Raw genomic sequence first — 26,773 nt, 5'->3', positions numbered from 1 at the left:
AAAGAGGACTATGAACCTGTAGCAACTATTCCCAAAGGGGCTAGATATATGATTGTCTTATGAAAAGCTCTAGTTGATATGTATGGTTGGATGGCAACTGTAACTCAGGCCTACTTTCATGCGGGAAGTGAACAAATTAGGAGGACTTTTTATTAAAGTGTGCTAACAGATTTAGCTAATAATTAGCGCACTAAATGATAAAATACCCATAGGAGTATAGTGGGTGTCTTAACATTTAGAGTATGCTAAATCTGTTAGGGCACCTTAGTAAAAGGACCCCTAAGTCCCAAGAATTCAATCAGCTGCCTGTTTTCAGGATCTAAGAAAGAATTTACACCCAAACACAAATTTGTTCAGATTATTTTCTTCTTTCCTTTTGATTGACTAGCATGCATAGATCGTTAGATGTAGGGTAACAAGAAAAGGACTGATTTAATAAATGTGAACCACTGAGCAAAAAGGTACCAACGGTAGAGTATATGACATATTTATAGCACGAGTTAGAGGGAGATCAACTGCATAATCCTGCCAAATTTCGGCCTCATGTACGGACTAATTGTGGCCGATATTCAGCCGGTGGGAGGCAGCCTGTATAAGTTCTGCGGTCGGCCCTGACCTCGGATATTGAATGCTGGGCCATTTCCGGTGACCAGCTTTAATAATCGGTGGTGGTGGTGGGGGGGGGGGGGGGGGGGTTCTGGCCACTAGAACTTAACCAGTTAAGCCGATATTCAGCACTAACCCCTGGATTCTTTATAGAACGCCTAGCATTCCGTGCCAAAATCCAAGCGTATTCTATAACAGCGCTCATAATTGGCTTAACAAGCCATCAGCATTGTTAACAGCACTTAACAAGCAATAATGAGCACTAATTGGCAATAATTAGAATTTACATGCATAACTCCCTAAGCGTATTCTGTAACGCATTGCGCCTAAATTTTCATGCATGCAGGCAAAAAGGGGCATGATTTTGGGCGGGGAAATGAGCATTTCATGGACGTTTCAAAAGTTTAAGTGCACTGTTATAGAATATGGCCCTTTGTGCTGGTATTTACACCACATTTTCATTGGTGTAAATGGAAGCATGTAGTTTTAGGCATTGGGATACCAACAAAGCATATTCTATATACTAGGCCTAAATTTAGACGCCGCTTATAGAATACGCTTAGGCGGAAATGTTTTCATGCAGATTTTGCAGGTGCCATATATAGAATCTGGTTCTAAATGGTTACGTTCCTGGTGGTTAAAGAAAGGTATTTATGTGGTTCTATTTAACCGCTAAACCCAGCTCTGATTATCTGTGCTAACCAGCTGTCTCCCTCTGAATATTATCAGTTAGCCGACTAAACACTATTTAACTGACCAGGAGCCGTTCCTGACTGGTTAAATAGCACTGAATATTTGTGGAATTATGTCTTTAAAAAATGAAAAACCTTTATCAGTAAAAAAATAAGTAATTAATCCCAGAAATCATAACCCCCCACTTTAGGTGCCTTTTAGGCACTTGCATTTCTTAGACTGTAGAACGTGAAAAACATCAAGGTTGTGAAAAAATTGCATCGTTCCATTCTTCTGATCCTATAGTACAGAAAGCTTTCAAAATGAAAGTTGCCCTGCTATTTGTAATTCTACTTTTGGTACATTTTCATTCAGTGGGTCACAAATATACCCCCTCCCCCCTTTTACAAAACCATGTTAGCAGCTGCTGCATGGCAATGCTGGCACAGGCAGTTCACTTTGAATGGACTGTGTCAGCATTACCGCACCTGCAGTCGCTAGCGCGGCTTTATAAAAGGGTGAGGATAGTGTTTTTTTCAGTTGTACTTGCAACCATATTACAGCGTCAACATACCTTAATCTAAATTCCCTCACAACATTTCCTGGTGAGATTATCACGGACTACAGATTTCAGAAAATATTTCCCAAGACTCATATGGCAGAAACCACTACAGAACTATAGTTTTCTCTGCACAGTCCTTTGGAACCCAAGTTATTGATGACTTTCTACAAAGATGCTGACTAATTAGAGATGTGCATTTGGTTTCCATTCAGAACATTTTCGACTAGATTCAGTAAATGGCGCCCAAATGTGGGTCACACAGCAAAAAAAGAACCCCCCCACCCCACGTCTAGAGTCCAAACAAGAAAAAGTGGGGATGTACGAATAGCCTTCCAATCCAACACCAGACACATATAGTAGTGCTGAAGAAATTTTATTGATGAACAACAGAAATATGCAAACAGACTCAACACCAACCAAATGTGCATCTCATAGAAACATATAAAATAGTTTAGTTTATTTACCTTTGCTAACTTAGCAGATCAAAGCAGTTTACATAAAAAATTGGAAGAGACAGAAACGAACTACAATATTCATATAGGAAAGGGAAAAGCCATCCATACAAGAGTCAGAGAGGGAGAAGGGACCCGAGTGGGGGGGGGGGGGGGGGGGGGGTGGTTAGAGAGGGAAGGGAAATGAGAGAAACATAAAGGAGGGGTAGGGTACTCTTGTAATGAGATGGTCCAAAGAAGCCCAACTAGGTGGTACCAAGAGCAAAAGTAAAAAGGCAGGTCTTTAAGGCTATTTTAAATTTTTCGTTAGATAACTCACCTCAAATTTCTTTTGGAAGAGAGTTCCAAGTGAAAGGGACAGCAAAGAAAAAGGCACAGTGGTGTGTTTATTCCAGGCTGGCCTTCTTTGGCCCAGGGTGGACCAAACCGATGGTTGGTTGTTAATTGAGCTTAAAGTGTGGGGAGGAGAACAGGGAATGGTAAGAGCTGAAAGATAACAAGGAAGACCTAGCCGAAAAGCCCTGAAGGTAAATGTAAGAATTTTGAATAGGATTCTTTGCTCATCAGGAAGCCAGTGATGGGTTTTTAAGGGGCAAAGAGCGCTCGAATCAACATGCATGGCAGAGAAGACGAATGGCCATATTTTTCAAAGATTGTAACTTTTTAAACTGATAGCATTTGGTATGCAAATGAATTAAAAAAAAAGATTTAACCAAAAGATGCATGCAAACATTTGCATATACAGACAGCATGTGATATAAACGGGGGGGGGGGGGGGGGGGAGGGGGCGGGGGGGAATGCTACAAAAGAAAATGAAAAGAAAAGGGAGGGGAAAGGAGAAAGAGGGGGAGGAAAGAAAAATGGAAAAAGGAAAGAAAAAAAGGGGCAAAAGAAACGGAGATATGGGGTGGGGAAGGGGAAGGAGGGGAGGGAAAAAGACAAGGGGGAAGGGAAAAGGCAAATATATCAGAAAGTAGGGAGACTAGAGAGATGATGATACATCTTAGGCACAAATGCATAGATGAAAGCAACCAATATGCAAAAAATAGCGCTGTCACATAGAGAGATGCTTTACAAAAAAGGTCTTAAGCCAAACTCCAAATTAAGACCAAATGGGACAACTGAATTAAACTGATGGATCAACCTCTGTTCCTCCTGTAGGAGGACAGAGTCAGCATCTCTACCTCTTGGATTTGGTGTAATGACTCTGAACACTAGGAACTTCAGGTCATTAATAGCATGGCCTATCTCATTCCAGTGGTCACCAGGGGTGCGCGGAGGTAACATTCCTGCAATGTAACTGTGATGTTCTACTATGCAGATCGTGATCATTCTTTTGGTTTTACCAACATAAATTAATGTACAAGTACACTGGATAATGTAAATTATGATTATAGTATTACAATTAGATGTATGGTTCAATGTATAGACTTGCTATGTCTGTGAGCCAATGAAGGTGGAAGTTAACTGAGAATGTTGGCACATACTGCATCTCCCACGAGAAGATGCAATGACTAGCTGTTTATTTTTGAAATAATCATGTCCCTCAAGGATGAGCCAATGCCTGCGTATTACAGTTGTATGTTTCCTGCGAGATGTGAATATTGCAGGGTGCATTACAAAGTCCAGTGGGGGCTTCTTAGTTTGGGTTGTCAAGACCTCTTCCCTATCCTTCAGTGTGGCTCTATGGTAACCTCGATCAATACATATAGAGGGTATCCAGCAACATGTATTGATCATAGAGCCATATTCCAGAGAAAGAAACCTAAAAGAAAAATGAGTTCCTTCAGAGCTTCCCGCAATCAGATCATTCCAAATCTCAGAGGAACATAAAGGATAGATGCGATGTGGGAGATCCAGCGTGTGCCAACATTCTCTATTAACTTCCACCTTCATTGACCCACAGCCCTTTATTTGTTATATTTCACAGGTACATTTAACTATACTGTTGCTCTATAATGCACACACAATTTGGCTACTTTTTAGGCGGTTCTTTAATGTGGAATTTGCAAGGATACCACACTTAAGCATTTTTAATCATTTGGAGATCTATTTATTTTTAACATTAGGTAGTTGCATGCTGTATTACCTTGGCTTTGTGGTTCCTCATGTTCAATCTAAGCCTCGGTATGGTTTACCAGATCTCCTTTCAGTATTGGAAGCGCGTAAGGTTTTCATTATCATTAATTTTGTTAGTCATATTTGTAGTTTTGGTGGGCTGATACATTTATGTCACTTTTAAGCTGGTTTACAAACCTGTACTACATTTTTATTTCTTTTTTGAACAATCACTCATTCAAGGATCATTGCAGCAACCAGTTTTAAAGCCATGACACCCCTCTTATGGGTTGATACATTTATGTCATTCTACTCAACTTTAACACCTATAGAGGAGTGATGTAGTGGTTAGTGTACCAGTCTTGACATCCAGAGATGCTGCGTTCAATTCCCATTGCTGCTGCTTGTGATCTTGGGCAAGTGATTTAACCCTCTATTGCCTCAGGTACAAAGTTAGATGTGACCCCTCCAGGAACAGGGAAATACAGTGTATCTGAATGTAACTCACCTTGAGCCTACTACTGAAAAAGGTGTGAGCAAAATCCAAATAAATAAATTATCTTCTTCCATGCCCTTTACACATGTGTATTCCCAGCTACATTCATATGATACCACATTACAGACAATTGTTTGATTTTATAATGTATGTTAATACCTTTTTTATTCATCTATAAGACACTGCAGGTTTTTTTATGTATATGCAGTCCTCTTTTATTCATTTATTTATATTTTTATACTTATACAATGTTTTTTAAATATGTTATTAAATTCAATCATGTTTATTGTATGTATATATTTTTTTTTCACAGATATTGTATTTTTGGCCCCTGGGTCAGGTGGTTCTTACCGCTGAAACATGGCCCCGTGTCAGGTCTTTGTTTGGTGCAATAAAGGAATTGTGACAGACATTCCCTATGTGAAGCTTGTGTCACACTCTCTGGTTCTTCTTTCTTCTTGGGCTTCACGTAGAGGCGTTTCCCTGTTTTGCTGTGTGTTCTGGTTCTTTAGCCAGGACTGATCATGAGCTTCCAACCATGGGAGAACGTTCTCAGTATTTCAGCAGAACGTTGACAACGTCTGATGGAACTCCATGTATCACAAGATGAAGATAGTGATAAGATAGAAACCACTTCTCTAATGGACATTTGGTCTGAATTGGTATCCATGAACAAGGACATTGTCAGATATGATCAATATTTGATAGCATTGATCAATTATTGCAGAGCAAAAATGATACCAAGAGGACTTAGTGTAAACAAAGCACCAACTATGTTTTTAGATTGTCAATCTTTTTGAATCAATGGACTGCAATTTTAAACAAATGTTCCTTAGATCTTATGGTACTTTTAGCAGAAACTGCTAGACAAAAGAACAAAGAGCTCAATCCAAAGGTTGATGAGAAATTACAAATTTTAAAGATAATGATACACATTATGAAGCTGTATTGTTAGATGTAAATAGATGCATAGACAATTTTAGACACAATATATGTAATGTGAAAAACAACAAATTCAAAAGAGACAAACTAGATTACAAAAAGGGCTCTATATGTCCTTACCAATTATGAAGAACATATACAAAACAAAAAAAAAAACAGAGAACACATAAGCTAGCAGCATCCTCCAGTGCAGTGCCAGCACATACTAACAAGTATCTTTACGTCCCCGTGAAGTTATGACACCAGATAGAGGGAGGAAACACATGAGAAGTGACTCTGGTGAGTCATACACCTCGCCACTCACTAGTCCTGTATCACCACCTCAGACAGGACCTTCTTGCCATTTTTTAGATCTAATATGGGACAGGGGCCCACTGGATATACAGTAGAGGTGAGAGCGTCTCCTGTCACATCCCTTTCCAACATATCCATTTCAGTAGAGAGGAAAGGGAGGAACAACTACAGATCCTACCAAGACAGAATGCATCCATATCACCAACATCAACTTCACAGGAGACAGTTGGAAGTAGATATTCCGGTTTTCAATTTAGCTAGTACTTCACTTACAAAAACAGAGATACAAGTTTTAAGAAAAGGTCTTTCTTTTGTTCCTATAGTTCACTATAATGCTTTCAAACCAGGGTTGACCTCTTTAAGCTCTCAAGGAAGTTGCAGATCATGCAGGCCTTCTCTACTAATTCACCATCACACAGATTTTTCTGTTGTCAAACGGCCTTCAACATAGATCTCTCCAGGTACCATCGACCCAACCATCCATACTTTCAACCAGTGTGTTCTTCGTGAAGTACATCTTCTAGAGAAAAAGAAAAACAACATTTCTACAACCTCTCCAAGGCAGAAGAAGAGGCTGTTCGATCACTCTCCACCAACTACTCGATAGTGATCAAGCCTGCCGACATTGTGCTACAGGACAGGATGGATTATATTAAGGAACTTCACAGACAACTTGGTGACAGAAATGACTGTATCCCTGTAGAATCAGATCCTACACCAGCTCTGCAAAAGGACATAGAAGACATTATATAATTGACTTCCCAAATGGATTTTCTAACCACAAAAGAGAAAGAATTCTTGATAGTGAAAAACACAATCATTCCAAATATTTACACACTACTAAAGATACACAAGTCCGCCACCAACCTACCAGGCAGACCTATTGTCTCAGGAAAAGGATCAGTATTGGAACCACTCTCCAATTTTGTTCTCAGGTCATTGGTACCCAAGATTCCATCATATCTTAGAGATTCAGGTCAAATGATCAATCTACTTGAAGAATTTGATGGTGATCTTTCAGGTACCCTACTTGTTACTGTGGACATAGACAGTTTATATACCAGCATCCCTCAATTGGAAGCTATCCGCATCATTGAAGCAGCCTTACAGGACCACACCAATGCTGGCTGCATTCCCAATTGGCTTATTACAATATTAGCGACCATAGCTTTAACCAAAAACTTCTTTTTCTTCCTGGACCATTTTTATTTACAAATTTACGGAACAGCAATGGGAGCAGCCTTGGCTCCCAATGTGTCAAATCTTTTCGTGTGCAACTTTGAAAAGATTTATCTGGAAGACCACCCCTTTATGTCCAATGTGGTTATGTACAAGCATTATATAGATGATTTTTATTCCCTGGCATGGAGACAGTTCTTCATTGGAAGCCTTTCTTACTTGGATCAATCGATTAGACCCACATCTCACTTTCAAGTCGCAATATGACCCACAGGAAATTAATTTCCTTGATCTCACTATCAAGAAAAATGACTATGGTTTCAACACTATCAGAAACCAACTGATAAAAATGTTTTTCTACATTTTTCTAGCTTCCACAATTTCTCCTTAAAAAGGAATTTACCCTTTAGCCAATTTTTGAGACTCAAAAAGATTTGTTCCGATCATGAAGACTATCTATGACAAGCCACAATTATGAAAGACAGATTTCAGAGAAGATGATATGCACATCAATATATCACTGAAGGTTATACCAGAGCTAGCATGAAATCCCGCAGTGATCTCGTGGGCACTAGACCTATGAGACAAGCCCCAGATGTTGTCTGTACATTGAGACATTCCCACGTACCCAACAAAATCAGCAATATCATCAGAAAACATTGGCACATTTTAGAAGTTCACGATTGTTTTAGAGCAAAAATCTTGTTATTGCTTACTCTAGAGACAGAAATTTAAAAGAGAGACTGGTTCCCTCAACTCTTCCAGTTCATTTTGAAGATGAGTGTTGATCTTTAATTGTGGCCACAGAGTTTGTGGCAGGTGCAGCGTCTGCTCTCATGCAATTGAAAATGATATTTTCAATCATCTGTGGACTAATGGGAAATACATTTTACATCACACTTCTGATTGTAACACCAAAAAAGTCATTTACATAATCAAATGCCCATGCAATTTGCTCTATGTGGTAAGACCAAACATCAAGTAAAAACTAGGTTAATTGAACACAGGAGTTGCATAAGTCACAATGTTTGCACTGCTCCTCTAGTCCAACACTAGACCACAGCCAACCACACCATTGAAGATTTAAAATATTTTGTGTACAAGGTATTAAAAAATTCATGGAGAGGTGGCGACATTAACAGACAACTTTTAAGAGAGGAACAGAAGATTATTTTTTCAATTACAGACACTAATACCTAATAGCCTTACATAAGAACTTAAGAATAGCCATACTTTGTCTGACCAATGGTCCATCTAGCCCAGTATCCTGTTTCCAAACAGCGGCCAAGCCAGGTCACAAGTACCTGGCAGAAACCCAAATAGCAACAACATTCCATGCTACCAATCCTGGGGAATCTCAATAACAGACTATGGACTTTTCCTCCAGGAACTTGTCCAGTCCATTTAAAACTCAGATATGCTAACCACTGTTACCACATCCTCCGGCAAAGAGTTCCAGAGCTTTAACTATTCATTGAGTGAAAAAATATTTCCTCCTATTTGTTTTAAAAGTATTTCCATGCAACTTCCTTGAATGTCCCCTAGTCTTTGAACTTTTGGAACAAGTAAAAAATTGATTTACTTCTATTTGTTCTACACCATTCAGGATTTTGTAGACCTCAGTCATATTTTCCCTCATCCGTCTCTTTTCCAAGCTAAAGGGCCCTAACCTCTTTAGCCTTTCCTCATATGAGTGGAGTTCCATCGGTCTTTGAACCTTTACTAATTCCGCTATATCTTTTTGAGATACAGAGACCAGAACTGAATGCAAGGTTTGGTTGCATCGTGGAGCAATACAGACTCATTATAGTATTTTTGATCTTATTCATACTCCCTTTCCTAATAATTCCTAGCATCCTGTTTCCTTTTTTGGCTGCCACCACTGTACACTGAGCAGAAGATTTCAGCGTATTATCTACAATGACACATAGATCCTTTTCTTGAGTGCTGACCCCCAAGGTGGACCCTAGCATCAGGTAACTATGATTTAGATTATTCTTTCCAATGTGCCTCACCTTGTATTTCTTCACACTAAATTTCTTCTGCCATTGGGATGCCCAGTCTTCCAGTTTCCTATGGTCTTCCTGCAATATTTCACAGTCCGCACATGTTTTAACAACTTTGAATAGTTTTGTATCATCTTCAAATTTAATCACCTTTCTCGTTCCAATTTCCATATCATTTATAAATATGTTAAATAGCACCAGTCCCAATACAGATCCCTGTGGCACTCCACTGTTCACCCTCCTCCATTGAGAGAAATGACCATTTAACCATACCTTCTGTTTTCTGTCCAAAAACCAATTCCTAATCCACACCAGAACTTTGCCTCCTATCCCATGATTCTTTAATTTTCTCAGGAGTCTCTCATGAGGAACTTTATCAAAAGCTTTCTGAAAATCTAGATACACTGGCTCACCTCTATCCACATGTTTATTCACACCTTCAAAGAAATGAAGCAAATTGGTAAGGTAAGACTTCTCTTGGCTGAACCCATGCTTACTCTGCCCCATTAAACCATGTTTGTCTATGTGTTCTGTAATTTTATTCTTTATAATAGTTTCCACTATTTTCCCTGGCACTGATGTCAGGCTTACCGGTCTGTAATTTCCTTGATTTAAGACCATTACTATAGTTTCTTTCATTACCAGAGTTCACACACTAGTGCTGTTTCATTCTGCATTTTCATTTTGGTCCACTGCACATTACCAACGAGTTCTCAGTTTCCATACATTTTTATTTATACTTTCATACATATCCATCCCTATACATACTTTTTAAATAATTTGGCCAATTATTTTACAACTGACTTCTTTTTAAACGGTTCTTTTCAAATGGTTTTATGTTTAACGTGGCTTTGTTTTTCCGTTCACCGCCTGTGCTAAGACGCGCACATCATGTTTTATTCATTTTCTTCTCACGTTTATTCATATGTGGCATGCATATAGATCGATAGTCTGACATACTTCCTTTCATTTGCAACTGTAACAGTGGTGGTTTTGACACCAAGGTGTTTTTGTAACACATTTGGAATCTGCTGTATTCATCTGTCCCTTTAGATTCAGGTACAGTTAAGACTCTTAAGCTCTTCCTAATTGTGGCACTTTTTAATAAGATAACCAGTGGCATTCCTAGGGGGGCTGGCGCCCCGCCCCCCGGGTGCAGCACCCTCCCCGGTTGCAGTGCAACCCCCCTCCCCGGCAAAGGGACAATTCCCCCCCCCCCCGTGAAAGAACCCCCCCCCCCGTCCGGGTGCACGCCGCTGGGGGGGGGGGTTTTGCCGTGTGCGCCTATCCGTCGTTCGTTCCATGCTCCCTCTGCCCCGGAACAGGAACCTGTTCCGGGACAGAGGGAGCATGGAACGAATGACAGACAGGCACGCACGGCATACCACCAGCGGCGTGCACCCGGGCGGACCGCACCCATCCCCCCCTAGGAACGCCACTGAAGATAACTTATCTGGTGTTTTCATTTTTTTTTAATCAGCATTTTTAAGCAGCATTCTGCTTGATTTTTTCAATCGGCACATTTTTATTATCCACATAGACTGCATTTTCTAAGTGATGATTCAACAATGTGGTTTTTATACACAGCAGTATACATCAGTGGATTATAATTCCTATTTTAGGGTTATTGCATCTTGCAGAATTGCTCTTTACTGGTTTTAATGATCTGGTTTTTGTCATCCATTTTTCCAGTTTTATAATCTGGTTTTATTATCCGTTCTTTATCAGCAATCTTGTTTTTTAAGTTTCTTTTATAGTTTTTCCTTTTATTAGATCAGCGGTGTTTTACATGGCACACTGGTGTTTATATTATTTTAATATTTTAATAGTATAGTGTTCTCTACTTATTCTTTGTTCTTGGACTTCACATAGAGGGATTTCCCTGGTTTGCTGTGTTACATTCAAGAAAAACATCAAAAATATGATAGTCATATAATTAATTATAACATTTTAACATATTAGGAATAATTATGTGTGTCATGAAGCTAGGCTAAAGTATTGGTTATGTTGAAATATAAACAAGAGACGACAACATTAGTTTGTTGTCTTTTGATGAGATATGTACTTAATAGAAAAGCCTTTAGTAATTTACAGAATCTCAGATAATCTTCTAAGTACCTTAATTGCTTGAGTAGAGAATTCAAAAATTTGGTACTCTGATATTTGAAGCCTGCGTCAAGGATTGATTTTTATGAAACACCTTTGCAGTTTGGATAATGGAATGTGAGGTATTCTCTAGACATTTTTACTGGTGAAGGTAAATCAATGTTTTATTTATATATCTCTCAAGAATATGTTTTTAATTTTTCTAAATATGTTTTCTTTTTGTTGTACATATACATATGTATTCTTTTGTTATATATGTTTTTATACATTTGTGTGCAATTCTTTTTTAACTTTGATTTTGTATGTTCAAACATAGATGCATGACTCCTGAGGCAGGCGCTGTGCAGCAAAACACGGGTCCGTGTCGAGTCTGCTTGCATATTTCTTATATTCATCAATAAAATTTCTTCAGCACTACTATACATCTCTGGTGTTAGATTGGAGGACTATTCATACATCCCTTCTTTTTCCTGTTTGACCCAGATTTGGGTGCCAAAAAAGATGAGCACTGAGCACAATTCTCTAAAAGGCATGCCAAGTTGTGCACTGTTTATAGTATAGTGCATAGTGCTGGGATACACGCCCAACTTTGGGCACAAGGATTTACACCAACTGAAACCTTCTGTAAATCCTTGCTCATAAATTTGGTGTGTATCCCCTGAATTCTATAAAAGTGCATGAATCTTTAGTGAATACCCCGGACCCGCTCATGCCCTCCCATGGCCACACCCATTTTCAGGTGCACAATCATCTTTATAGAATAGCACTTAGCAAGATGCACAAACAAATCCAAATTGTTGCCAATTAGTGCTAATGATTGATAGTACCCACCCAGTTATTGGCGCTAATTGCTTTGCTACTCAATTAAATTACATGTGCAAATTGGGCACATGTCCAAATTTGTGTGTGCAATTTCAAGCACCATTTATTAAATCTGAGCGTTTATGTGTACAACGAATGTGCCCTAAATCAACCTTATGCGCATAAAACCTCTGAGGTAATGTGCATAAAGGGTACTTCTCCCTTATTGTGGAACACTATCCCCCTAATTCTATAAAAGTCACTAAAATTGTGCACTCAAATTTGGACATGCGCCCAATTTACGCATGCAATTTAATTGAATTATGAACTAATTAACACTCGTAATTAGCTTTTTAACAAGCAATTATTGGCACTGATTAGATTTAATTGAAATGTACATGTATAAATTTAGGTCCAGGATCCGCACGTAAATTTTACATGTAAGTCAAAAAAGGAGGTGTGGAAATGGTCATGGGTGGGTCATGGGGGGATTTGGGATGTTCCTTTAAGTTATGCGCATAATTAGAGAATAAGGGGCATCTGTGCCTAAATTTACACACGAATGTAATGGCTGCACCTAAAGTTAGGTGAGATTCCTGGGCATAAATACTATTCTACAAACTGCACCTAACTTTAATATATGTAAGTGCTATTTTTCCGTGCATTAGGCATGCAAGAGGTGTGTAACTGCAGGCACATATTTATAGACTTGCCATTAAAGTGCTTTATATGGTTGAATTCTATAAATAGCACTGAAAAAAGCGCTATTCTATAAGCCACACTTAAAGTTAGGCATGGTTTATAAAATAGCGCTTATGCCTGGGAACTGAGCCTAACTTTAGGCATGACCATTTGCACCAACTGAAAAGTGGTGCAAATGTACATGCCTAAATTAGAAGCATATCCTGTTATTCTGTAACAACACAGATAAATGTTAAGAATGCCCCCGTTCCACCCATGACCTCCCATTTCTGAGCCCTTTTTTTGAACTAGCATGTAAAATTTAGGTACAGATCCCGTGCCTAAATTTATGCATGTAAATGCTAATTAAATCTAATTAGTGCCAATAATTGTTTGTTAAGCCAATTATCAGTGCTAATTAGCTTGTTCAACTAAATTGCATGTATAAATTGGGTGCATACTCAGATTTGCACATGCAATTTTTAGGGATTTTTATAGAATTAGAGTGTATATGTGTTATACAATGTCTTGTGCCTTCATTAAATTTTACAGGTATTAATTTTAGAAGCAACTGCCTTGCCCTATTCTCTAACTGACACTTTTCAGACTATCATAGTTTCTATGTTAAGGAAGCTGGACCTCCATCTTCTATAGAAAGGCATTGGACCACATTATTTTCTTGGGGGGGGGGGGGGTTATTTCTCTGGAACCCTCAGTTCAGTTTGGCCCTGTTTTGAACTTCTTTTGTCTTTTTGCTGGTTTTCCCCTCATGTCAAGTTGCATCGTGTTCTGTTCAATTTTCAGTGTGTTATTTTGCCTCCAACAGGACAGACATTTTTTTCTTGACCCCTTTTGGATAATTTTGTCCAACTTCCATTGGATTGGAAAGAATAGAGATGGAAAAGTTCTTTCTGTACTACTCCTGCACTTTTGTAAAAAAACACACAACAAGTTAAAGCATTTTTAAATGAATTCCTTATATTTGGCTTCAGAATTGAATGTCGGTGTGGTTGTTGAAATCTTTCCTATAAAGCAACTACAGCATCTGGTATCAGGAAACAGAGCATTTTATAAAGAACTTGCAATCAATTGAGAAGTGTTTTACTTAAATAAAGTAACAGATTAAGATTCTTCATCTTCGTTTTACTGTGTTTAGCCCAGACCAACTAAAGGAAGAATGCGTATTCACTGCTTAGAAAATGCGGACAAAGCCCTACAGTTTCTGAAGGAGCAGAAAGTGCATTTGGAAAACATGGGCTCCCATGACATAGTCGATGGAAATCACAGGCTGACACTTGGCCTTATCTGGACCATTATCCTTCGATTCCAGGTAGCTTTGAACACTGGGGGGTCATTCTATATGGAGCTTCTAAAGTTAGGCACTGCTAAGATGAGTTCTAAGTGCAAATTCTATACTGGCAATTGCACACACAGGACAAGATTCTATATATGGTGCTGAAAAAAATGGCATGGAAAAAACGCACTTAGCGGTATTCTAGAGATTACGCCTAACGTTAAGTACAGTTTATAGAATACGTGTAGCGCCTGGACCTATGACTAAATTTAGGCATGATCATTTAGACCAACTAAAACCTGATGTAAATGCCTGCGTCTAACTTAGGCATGGATCAGGCATATTCTATAACAATATGCGTAGTTTCTAGGAACACCCGTGCCCCACCCATGGCCACACCCTCTTTTGAGATCTGTGCATTAGCTTACGTGCACCACTTTGCAGAATGTTCTTAGAAAGTTCAGCGCTTAAATTCTAATTAGTGCCAACATTTTCTCATTGGCCAATTATCGGTGCCGATTGGCTCGTTAAACAATTAAGTTGCGCATGTAATTTGGCCACACTGCCAAATTAGCACATGCATCTTTAGTCACCATATATAGAATCTGGGGGACAGAGGAAATCTGCATTTATGAGCTCAGCTTTAGGCGCAAACACTTTCGCCAGTAGCCACACTTAATTGTAAGCAGTTAGGTGCATAAATTCTAGTACTCTATAATCTGCACGTGTAAGTGCAAGGCATGCCCCTGACCTGCCTCTTCCATGTCTACACCCCTTTGCTGATGTGTGCAATGGATATTACGTGTGCAACTTATGGAATAGCTACTAATAGCAGTTATGCATGTAACTGCTAATTAGTGCCAATTAGTGCTAATTATGGTTTATAATGTTAATTAGCATCTAATTATTAAATTAAATTAGGTATGCAATTGACACTGTTCTATAAACTGTGCACACAAAGTTGCATACTAACCCCCCGTGTCTATATATGGCCCTCAACTGCACACACAAATTTGGGTGCACATCCAATGTGCATGCGTAATTTAATTGAGTAATGAGCCAATTGGGTGCTAGCAATCAATTATCAGTGCTAATTGGCAACAAATCTTTTAGCGCACAACTGAAAAAGGGTGCATGGCCATGGGAAGGGCTTGGGTGGGTCAAGAGTGTTTACTAAAAATGCATGCAGGATTATAGAATTCAGGGGATCTGTGCCTAATTTACACTTGAGGATGTACACCAGGTTTCAGCTAGTGTAAGTCCTCATGCCCAAAGTTGGCTGTGGATCCCGGCGCTATGCACCTTTCTATAAATGGTACCCAACTCAACATGCCATTTATAGAATAGCTTTCAGCATGCATTCTTTTTGAGGACACCATTTAATAAATCTAGTCCGAAGTGTAAATATGGCTGCGCTGTATAGGGTTACCATGTGGCTCTAGAAAAAGGAGGACGCCAGGGGCGCAGCCAGACTTTGGTGGGAGGGGGGTCCAGAGCCAGAGGTGAGGGGGCACATTTTAGCCCCCCCCCCCCCGGTGCTGCCGACCCCCCTGCCATTTTTGACCCCCCCTGCCGCTGCTGCCGCCACCACCACCAACAACTTTGACCTTCCCTGATGCCAACCCTTTTGACCCCCCTTCCCGCCACCACCAACGCTCCCCTGCTGCTTCCGTCACTGTCGGGTACCTTTGCTGGCGGGGGACCCCAACCTCTGCCAGCCGAAGTCCTCTTCTCTGGCGTGGCCGCGTTGCTGGCTGATCTGCAAGACTTGGTTCTGTTTCTGTGAGTCTGACGTCCTGCACGTTGTACGTGCAGGACGTCAGACTCACAGAAACAGAATGAAGCCTTGCAGATCTGCAGCGCTGCGCGCCGGAGAAGAGGACCTCGGCTGGCGGGGGTTGGGGTCCCCCGCCAGCAAAGGTACCCGGCGACGGCGGCGGCGGGGGAGGGTTGGCAGCGGGAGGAGGGTCGAGAGGGTCGTCGGCAGGGGGGCCAGGGCCAAATCTATGGGGGCCCATGCCCCCGTGGCCCCATGTAGCTACGCTCCTGGAAGACATATTGATCCAGTCCTGGTTTTGCTTCCATTGAAAGCAATGGAAGTAAAACCCAGACTGGCTCAATCTGTCCACCTTTTTCTGGAGCCATATGGTAACCCTAGGTGCACAAGTTTATAATATTAGGGAGTTTGTCTCTTATACCATTGCTTGATTCACTTGACACAATGTTTGAATTTTGATGTGTATATGAAAATTACTGTAAAACTAACAGGATGGTCTCAAGTTGCTGCTGGTACACATGCCCTTTGCCTATGACCACTGATAGCACTGGGTATGGTCACTAAAGACGTTATACTGAATTACTGCAACTGCCCTCCCTCTGTCCTTTGGAATCATCTATATTTCTCCAACTAATTCATACAGTGCATGCAATTATTATCCTGAAAAAACTCAGACTGTGCCGGTCAGTGATTTTAAAGCCACTGACAGCCTTGGGCTGAATTAGACCAATAAATTCAGTGCTGGGTCATGTCCAGGCAACAGCATTGAATATCTAGGTTATCAATGGATCTGAAAGTTATGCAGGTGTTGGCTAATATCTGCATACCTAACTGGGGAAAGATAGGACTGTTTTTTGTGAGTTCCTATGTGCCTGGTTAGGTGTGCAGGCATTGGAAGTGAATATTGCCAGAGCCTGCATATCTCCTGTCTTGCTCCAACTCCACCCACAGACAGTCCAGCACTAATCGGACAGTGCCAAGTGGTCACAGGGGTTATTCAGCTGCACTGCCCGGTTAAGTGCCACTGAATATCCTCTTCTGGCCTTCCGATCAGATTTAAGCTGGCAGGAGCCTCTTCGATCCTCTTAAACCTTTTTGAGGGACCCTTTTACTAAACCGTATAGGCACCTATGAGTGCCCAATGCGCATCACTTTGGATTTACGGCCCGGCTACTGTGTGGCCTGGGCGGTAATTTTGTTTTTTACGCGCGTCTGCTACGCATGCCGGAAAATAATTTTTATTTTTCACCGCGTGGTGGAAACCGGGCGGTAATCGTCATTCTGTGCATGTAGATGATTACCGCGTGAGACCTTACCGCTAAGTGAATGGGTGGCGGTAAGGTTTCAGACCCAAAATGGATGCGCGCCAATTTTAATTTTGCTGCACGTCCATTTTCGGCAAAAATTTTAAAAAAGGCCTTTTTTACAGGTGTGCTGAAAAATGGATCTGCGCGCACCCAAAACACACGCCTACACTAACGCTGCCCATTTTCTGCACACCTTAGTAAAAGCACCCCTGAATATCCACCCCAATGACCCCAACTGACTGTTGCTAATTTCTGAGGAACATGCCAGCAGTGCAGCCCAGTGATAACCACAAAATCTTCTTTGGCCGTTAGTTTTCATGCACAAGTGGTAAGATAGCCTCTGTGATTCAGAAAGATTTCTGTGCCTTGCATGCCCCCAAAATTCTCTTCATTTGCAGCAGGTGTTTTATTATTCATGCCCACAAAGGTGGTGTAAGACCTATGAAACAGGATTTTTGAGAAAAAACAACAAAGAAACAACTGAAGAGGATTGGTGTCAAATTATGGGCTGTGATAATACATATTTGAATTGTGGAAGATGAGAGCAGAAATATATTCTGTGTTGCTCTAGGGACATGCATTCTTTTCTCTTAGTTTAACTGGTTCAAGCATAGAGGAAAATTCCAATCCGCGATCAGTCTTTATTGAATTCAGTGTCTAAAGAGGAACTGGATTGAACTCTACAGCAAAGACAATGTTAGTCATATTTTTGTACTTTCCAGCATGACCAGAGGCTATTGTTACATCATAAAAGATCTGTTTTCGTGATGTTTCATTGGCTCACACAAGTAAAAGGAAAAAAAATCCTTTTAAATATGCAACAGATTATTGTGTAGCTTGGTTATGAGTCTGTTTTAAATATCTATGTGAATATTTAACTAGTAAAGGATTAATGTGGTAAAATCTGGCCTAAGGAGTCAATATCCAACAGATTTGTTTTAACTAACTTTGGGAATTAGCAGAACAAATATTATTCTATAACTTCCATTAATTTCACATTGGTGTAACTGGAAGTTAAAACTTTACTTCACCTCAGGGGATGACATGAAGGATCAGAACTCAAAGAGAAGTAAAAAATCAGTGATAAATTTTAGTGCACTTAGGGCCCCTTTTACTAAGCAGCGGTGAGCCCAACGTGGGAAGTACCACCGGGTTACCGCAGCAGCCTGGCAGTACTTCCCACCCCTAGCGCGATGTCATATCCGGTGTTTATTTTTGTAGTGCCGGAGTGTACCTGGTGGTAATCGGGCAGTGCTGCTCGCTGCCTGGTTTGCGCGGGAGCCCTTACTGCCACATCAGTGGGTGGCGGTAAGGGCGTTTCCCTCAAAATGCCCACATGGCAAGTGCTTTACTTGCTGCGCAACCATTACCTGCAGGAAAGAGAGACTTCTCTTTTACCCGCTGCAGTAAAAGGGAGCCTCAGCGCATGTGAAAAGCATGCTCCGATGCCAATGCAAGCCCCTTTTTGAGGTAGCTTGGTAAAAGAAGCCCTTAGTTGCATTAGGAATAATTCCATTTGCTGGTTATCCTCATGCATTTGCGTGGAAAGTGTGCTAAAGTTTGCTCAATTTTTGCTTTCTGTCTAACACATTTTTGATATGGGCAGTAATTTTTTAGTTAACAAACAGGCCGATGTAATAAACTGGGCTAATAACATAAGAACTGACTTAGTGGATGAGACCAAAGTTCCATCTATCCCAGTATCCCATTTCTAACAGTGGCCAATTCAGGTCTCAAGTACCTGTCAGAATCCCGAAAAGTAGCAAGATTCTATGCTACTGATCCAACCAGCTATATTAACTGTATTTACCACATCCTATGACAATGAGTTCCAGAGCTTAACTATGTGTTGAGTGGAAAAATATTTCCTCTGTTTTTTTTTTTAAGTATTAATGTGTAATTTAATGGAGTATCCCCTAGACCAGTGGTTTCCAAACCTGGTCCTGGAGGCACCCCAGCCAGTCAGGTTTTTGGGATATCCACAATGAATGTTCATGAGAGATATTTACATGCACTTCCTCCACTGCATGCAAATCTCTCTCATGAACATTCATGGTGGATCTAACCCGAAAACCTGACTGGCTGGGGTGCCTCCAGGATCAGGTTTGGGAACCACTGCCCTAGACATTGTACTTTTTCTGCTGAGGGATCTTTATCTTATACCCCCTCGACTGTCTTTTAGCCAAGCTGAAGAGCTTTAATCTCTTTAGCCTTTTCTCATATGACAGTTGTTCCATTCTTCAATCATTTTGGTCACCCTACACTGTACCTTTTCTAATTTTGCTATACCTTTTCTGAGATGCAGCGACCAGAATTGCACTCAAGGTACAATCACACCATGGAATGATACAGAGACATTGTGATAACCTCACTGTACTGGTTTACTTCCAATTTAGTACTGTTTTTTTTTCTGTGTACTACAATTGCTTCTCTCATAACAAGGGATTTAGTACAACATATCTATGCAAACTGGGAAATGCATGCTAATGAGCTGTATATAAATTGCTTCCAGTGAAGAAAACTGTGCTAAATTTTGGCATAGTTTATCACCTCAGAGGTGAAGTAAAGTTTTAACATCCTATTGAATTCAATGGACGTCAACAAGAAATTAAAAAATCAGCCATAAAAGATCCAAAATCCACAAGTTGTAGACCTCTAACATTGAGATTCCCTATATGACAATTCACAGACTTAAGATTCCTTGACCCAAGGACCCCAGACCCCAGAAAACTCTGCGGTTAGGCCCCTGAGCTAGGGACACCCAAACCCATGGTCCTGCAGCTCCAGGTCTAATTGAATTGGAAGTTCAAAAGGAAATAGGAGAAACTATCAAGTGAAACAGTAATAGTAATAACACGTATTTCACTTAAGAAGTAAACATTTCTAGATGTTCTTGGCAATGAATCACATGATTTCTTTTAAATACTGCAGATACAAGATATTATTATTGAGACTCTAGAAGGCCGTGAAACTCGTTCAGCCAAAGATGCACTGTTGCTTTGGTGTCAGATGAAGACAGCTGGGTAAGTTTTTGGTATTTAATTAATTCAGTGAAGATTGTACAAGGACTTTAAAAACAATGTCCTGGTTAAGAGCAAACAACGATAAAATGATCCTCACTCCCTACAGAAATGGTGCCACAAAACCACAAACATGGCCCTTTTAAAAATTCTTCTTCTTATTGTAACCCTATGGGTTAAATTTGAAAAGATTACCTGGCTCCTTCTAGATCTGGTGTAGAGACAGTGAGCAGTGCAGTGAAACTGAGTAGTCTGTGTGCAATCGCTGAGTGTTCCGCATGCTGATGGAGCTCTCAGGTGAGTGACAAACAGCTCAGGCTAGCAGTTGGGAAGGAGCTGTATTGGTGAGAACTTGTTACTAGGAAAAGACTGGAAGAACGTTGATGCTGGAGATCATCACCTGAAAGAACAGGCGCCCACCATTCAAGAGAGCCAGAGAGAGAAAACAAAGAGAGCAGCTAAGTGACTGAAACTATTTAAAAAAGTGCACATAAGAGAAACTAGTAAAGGAAACCTGAACAATAAGTGAGCGATAACTAAAAGAGAAAAAAAAGAGTAGAGGAAAACTTACGTGTTGAGATCCTTGAAGGTCTCTGGAAATCTGAAAGACAGGAGAAAAGAAAGTTTAAAGAATCTAGTGTTTTGTAAAATTGAATGTGCTTAAATGTTTTATGTACCTAATATTTATACTTATCTGAAAATGCTCCCAATGTTTCTAAACTGATTTGAGTTGCAAACCTGTAATTGAAATACATATGTTAAATTTGCAAGTTGATAAATGTCATTAACATTTAAATATAATTCAAATAATAAAAAAGTATTTTCTTTTTATTGTTAAACTCCCTGGTTGGTGTTGAGTCATTTTGGGGAAACAGTGTGACATATTTGGTACCATCATTGTAATACCTTGCTCTGCCACCAGGGGGTTTACATTATGAAGTGTATTCCTTTAATACGCCAGCTACCAGATACCCAGTGAAACTCACAAGAGCAGCCTGTTGACTCCCCTTGCCCCATCACCAGTGTCCTGACTATATCCCTCAGCACACAAGGTAAGGGAGCTATGCACCTGGGAGCAATTTGTCAAGTTCACTGCAGTGCCCCCTAGGGTGCCCGGTTGGTGTCCTGGCATGTGAGGGGGACCAGTGCGCTACGAATGCTGGCTCCTCCCACTACCAAATGGCTTAGATTTGGTCGTTTCTGAGATGGGCGTCCTCGGTTTCCATTATCGCCGAAAATCGGGGACGACCATCTCTAAGGTCGACCTAAATTTCGCAATTTCGACATCCCCGACCGTATTATCGAAATGAAAGATGGACGCCCATCTTGTTTCAACAATATGGGTTTCCCCGCCCCTTCGCCAGACGTCCTGTAAGGACGTCCTCAGGAAAACTTGGGCGCCCCTTTCGATTATGCCCCTCCACGTCATGCTAGTGTATTTAACGTGCACTAAAATGAGCTAAAATTAGCTAGAATCGCCCATATGTTCCTACTTAGCATTTAGCGCGTGCTAATCATTAGGCTAAAAACACTAACGTGCCCTTAGCGCTGCTTAGTAAAAGGGCCCTTGTTAAAGAATATGCTTTGATTTCCACATGGAAATTAAGGCATCATATATATAAAATCCCGTTGATAGCGCTTAAATACAAGTGGGCATACACAGGGGTGAGACATGGGCAGAGCTTCCACTTATGCACGTAACTTACCGAATACTGTAAATTATGTGCATCCCTGCATCATTTCTGTGACACCAGGGTTTGACTGGTGTAAAACGTAATGTGCACCAAAACCAGATTACACTAGTATTTTCTGTAACAAAATCTGGGTGCCCAAATGCCATAGTTTAAGGTCTGAGGGGTCATTTACCAAACTGTGGAAAAAGGGCCCTGCGCTAACAGTGGGGGCCATTTTTCCCCATGTGCCAGGGTCCTCTTTACTGCAGTGGGTAAAAAGACCCCAGGCACACATGGCCATGCAGTAAGAGAATTCCTACCACATAGCCATGCGGTGGGGAGCCTTTACCACCATCCATTGAGGTGGCGATAAGGGCTGCTGTGCTCTACAGAGCAGCTCTAGCATATATGGATGCCCTAGTCAACTTACCACCAAGGAATTCGCTTCGATCTTCTTGTTCATACTTAAACCTCCATTACCGTGCGTGTTCTGGTCTCAAGTATAAAACCACGTATGCTTCCACCTTTTCCTATATCAGCACTCATTTGTGGAATACATTACCTAAATAGGTAAGAACGGTTCAGGATCATCTGACTTTCAGGAAGTCTCTCAGGAACTACTTATTTGGGCAAGCTTATCCTAAAGATCCCGTCCTGCCTCTGTGATTCTTGGACTCCAACTCCTCTAAAGATCTTGTGAACTTACCTAGTTTCTCTTAACCCTGTACCTTTCAGCCCTCGTATCACTTTCCATTTATTGTACTTTCCTGTTTGCTAACTTAATGTTGTAAGCCACATTGAGCCTGCCAGTGGTGAGAAATTGTGGGGTATAAATGAAATAAATAAATAAATAAACCCGGCCATGTGTGGGCAGCGATACCCGATTACCACCGCACAAGCCATTTCTTGGGGGAGGGGGGGTTCTTTTCCCCCCAGAAATGGCGTGCACTCGGGGCAGGATTACCACCAGCGGTTGCGGTGGGCTGGCAGTAGTCCCGGAAGAGCGAGCGGTAAGCCCGTGTTGGGATTACTGCCGCTCTGTGAAAGGGCCCCTTAGTTGTAATAATACTACTATTGTTTTATTAAGCTGTCGGGGCCCTGTGGTAGTGGTGGGGGCTGTTTTTCCCGCTCGTCAAGGCCATTTTTACCGCAGCGGGTAAAAAGCCCTCCCCCCCTTCAAAAAAATGGGCATGCGGTAAGATAACTCTTACCGCATGGCCATGTGGTGGAGAGCACTTACCGCCACCCATTGAGGTGGTGGTAAGAGCCCCCACGGTAATCCAGAAATAGTTAGGCAGCGTGCAGCGATGCCTGATTACTGCTGGGTTAGCGCTGCACTAAAAAAATTCCAGTGAGTGCCGGAAATGGTGCACGCTCAACCTGGAACTACTGCTGGCGGCCGCATTGCCCCAGCAGTAGTTCAGTTTTAGTGTGCGGTAAACTTGCGTTGGACTTAACCGTCGCTTAGATAGAATGAATGACTCTCAGTGTGCCGGTGTCTTTCCTATTTTACTGTTGGAGTTCCTTTCTTCTTTGAGCTATTTTTTGAATTTTGTAAACCACTTAGACTTGTTGTCAATTAAGGCGGTATATAAAGTTGTATAATAATCATAAACATAAGCATTAAAGAATAGACTCTCACTATATGGCATTGGGGTGCCTAAATGGAGGTGCCCCCACATGTAGAATTATCCCCTATGGGCCTTATTCCATAAAGGTTATGCTCCTAAAATTTATGAGCATAATTTATCCTCATAAATTAGGAGCATAATCTATTTTGGAGGAGAGTATGCATAAAATTAGGAACCTAAATTTAGGAGCATAACCTTTATAGAATATGTGTAAGGTAGAGGACTGTACAAAATCCAAATTGATAGTAATCATGCTCCCTGAAATGCGCTAACTGAGCATTCATATTTCTCTGCAGTTACCCACATGTTAATGTTACCAATTTCACATCCAGCTGGAAAGATGGCCTTGCATTCAACGCACTGTTACACAAACACAGGTAAGACACGTGAAAAGGTTTGGGCTGGTGTGGGGATATACAACTGAAAAATGCGAAATGCTGTTTCTAACTTTACCGTTATGTAAGTTTAATCAGAATCTGGAGTTTCTGAGTTCCCAAAAGCTTTCCGCCTTTAGACTCTCTCTTGTATTAATTATGGCTTATCTTTTATTTAAAATATTTATAACTCACACAAATCCAGTGTGTTCAGCGGTATACAACACAACAATCACAATCAAACATATAAACGGCGAGTGACCGTACTCACTCGCAAATGCGCAGTAGAGACTTCCCTTTCTGCCCCGCCCCCACTTCAATACGTGATGATGGGGGCGGGACAGAGAGGGAAGTCTCTACTGGCATGCTGCAGACGTCGGAACCGCTCCCCCTCCCCCGGAGTCGCCGCCGCCCCTCCATCTGGCCCGAGCACTGTGAACTTACATCAGCATGCAGCAGCAGGCACATCAGCAAAGCTGCCGTCGGGCTTCCTTCTCTGCCTTTGTCCCACCCTCGCCGACGTTACGTCACACGAGGGTGGGACACAGGCAGAGAAGGAAGCCCGCCCCGACGGCAGCTTTGCTGATGTGCCTGCTGCTGCGTGCTGATGTAAGTTTACAGTGCTGCTTGGGCCGGGTGGAGGGGCGGCGGCAGCGACTCTGGGGGGGGGGGCTCGGAACCCCCCCCCCCCCATTCCAAAAGTAGCCCGTTTTCACGGGCTCAGTGGCTAGTAAGATATATAAACGAAACAAACAAAATAAAATACAAATGTTTACAATATTCTCATACAATCCATAAACTTCTGTTAACTTCACTGGAAGAAAATAAAATCGTTCTGTTCATTAAAAGTTTGCAGGAATAAAACAGTTTTCAGTTCTTTTTTGAATAGATCAATGCTCTTCATTGTTCTCAGACTTAATGGTAGCTCGTTCTATAACTTAGGACCAGTCACTTAAAAAATTGTAGAACAATATTCTTCCAATCTAACCATTTTAAAAGAAGGCAGCAATAGAAGAAAACCCGGTAGAAGTACAGTTGATGCAGTATACCATGGTTCAGCAGTCTTATTGATCCCAATGGAAACATTCCACAAGAAGATGCATATTGTATTGAATTGTGGTCTCTGCTGTTCTTGTTTAATTAGGGCTGTACGTTAATTGTGATTAACTCTGCGATTAACTCGCCAATCATTAACTGCAATTAAAAAATGTAATCATGGTTAATGATTAACCACCTTCCCTCCCCTGCCCACATGCATGCACCTTCAGTCTGGCATCTCTCCCTCCCCTCCCAGACTGCCGGCGGTTCTCTTCTCTCCCCTCCCAGTTTACCTTTTGATTTTCATTAAGTCTTTGCTCTGCAGCAGCAGCCTATTGAAATGCTGCCCCAGCCCTCACTGTGCGTTTCCCTGTAACCCGTCCTGCCCCCTTCTGAAAACAGGAAGTTGCAGCAGAAGGGGGCAGGATGGGTGAGGAGGAAAGACTCAGTGCAGGCCGAGGCAGTGTTTCAACCCAGCTGCCACTGCAAGGCGAAGTCTTAATGGAAATCGAAACATAAACGGTGATGGAATGGGATGGGAGGTGAAGGAGAACCACTGGACTGACAGTTCGGGTGGGCAGGCGGGGGATGGGGAGGCAGGGAGGGTGGGCATTGAGAGAGAAATAGAGAGAGAAAGGGTGATGGCAGGGAGGCACAGAGGGAGAGAAAGAGAGAGAGAGAAAATCGGTGATAGAGAAAATGGGTGATGAACATCAGAAAGAGAGAGAGAATTGGTAAGGGCAGGGGACACATGAGAGAGAGAATGGGTGATGGCAGGAAACACCGGAGAGAGGGAGAGAATGGGTGATGGTAGGAAACACCTAAGAGAGGGAGAGAATGGGTGATGGCAGGGGGCAAATGAGAGAGAGAGAATGGGTGATGGCAGGGGTCACATGAGAGAGATAATGAGTGATGGCAGAGGGGCACATATAAGAGAGAATGTGTGAAAGTGCACATATAGAAAATGGGTGAAGGTGCAGGGGGCACATATGAGAGAGAATGGTTGAAAACGCAGGGCGAACATATGAGAGAGAGAATGGGTTAAGGCACGGGGGGGGCACATATAAAAGAGAGAATGGGTGAAGGCCCCCTCCAAAGTTACAGTACCTGTTCAATGGTTGGTGGGGTAGCTGAAGCCCTGCCAGCAGAAGAAATCCGCTGCCTGAATCACCACCTTTCTCCTCGTATTGCCTTAGGAGCGAGGAAGTCAGTGGAGTGCCTCCAGCTACCAATGCTTGCACTCCCTAAAGAGTCCTAAAGGTTTTTGCGTCATTTATGGTGTGGATGAAGATTTTGTGTGGCACTCGATGACCTTTACGCAGTGTTAGGTGCTTCTATGCTGTGTACCAGGCTGCAATTTTCAATTTTTGAATGTGATGGTTGTTCTGTATTGACGGCTTGTTGAACTTTGGGAAGTTTGGAGAATTTGAAGCTTGGAATGATCTTTAAGAATCTTTCCGGTAGTGGAGGAGAATATTGTGAAGAAGAACCTCATCAACATATGGACAGTCTGTATGGGTGTAACTACTGTGGGGAGCGGATGCAGTTTTAAAATGTTTGTTTGGGATTATATTTATTTATTTATTGCATTTGTATCCCACATTTTCCCACCTCTTTGCAGGCTCAATGTGGCAAGTCACTTAACCCTCCATTGCCCTAGGTACAAATAAGTACCTGTATATGTAAGCTGCATTGAGCCTGCCATGAGTGGGAAAGCGCAGGGTATAAATGTAACCAAAATAAAGATTGTGTTTTTAAGCAGTGGGAGTTAAATAATGAATGTAATTTTATATATTGTTAGATA

General features: G+C 41.4%; 1 protein-coding gene across 2 annotated transcripts in view; it reads left to right on the top strand.

The window, feature by feature from the left end:
- SPTB (spectrin beta, erythrocytic) overlaps positions 1 to 26,773 on the top strand; it is a 239,980-nt gene that overhangs the window by 86,769 nt on the left and 126,438 nt on the right. For both annotated transcript variants that reach the window (XM_030214005.1, XM_030214006.1), the window contains exons 4-6: positions 14,012 to 14,185; positions 20,165 to 20,256; positions 23,854 to 23,934. In XM_030214005.1, the coding sequence (XP_030069865.1) occupies positions 14,012 to 14,185; positions 20,165 to 20,256; positions 23,854 to 23,934 (347 nt within the window). The remainder of the gene's footprint in view (positions 1 to 14,011; positions 14,186 to 20,164; positions 20,257 to 23,853; positions 23,935 to 26,773) is intronic.

Source organism: Microcaecilia unicolor, chromosome 9 (genome assembly GCF_901765095.1).
Source record: "Microcaecilia unicolor chromosome 9, aMicUni1.1, whole genome shotgun sequence".
NCBI lineage: Eukaryota > Metazoa > Chordata > Amphibia > Gymnophiona > Siphonopidae > Microcaecilia > Microcaecilia unicolor.
This window is presented reverse-complemented; position numbering and strand designations above follow the sequence as displayed.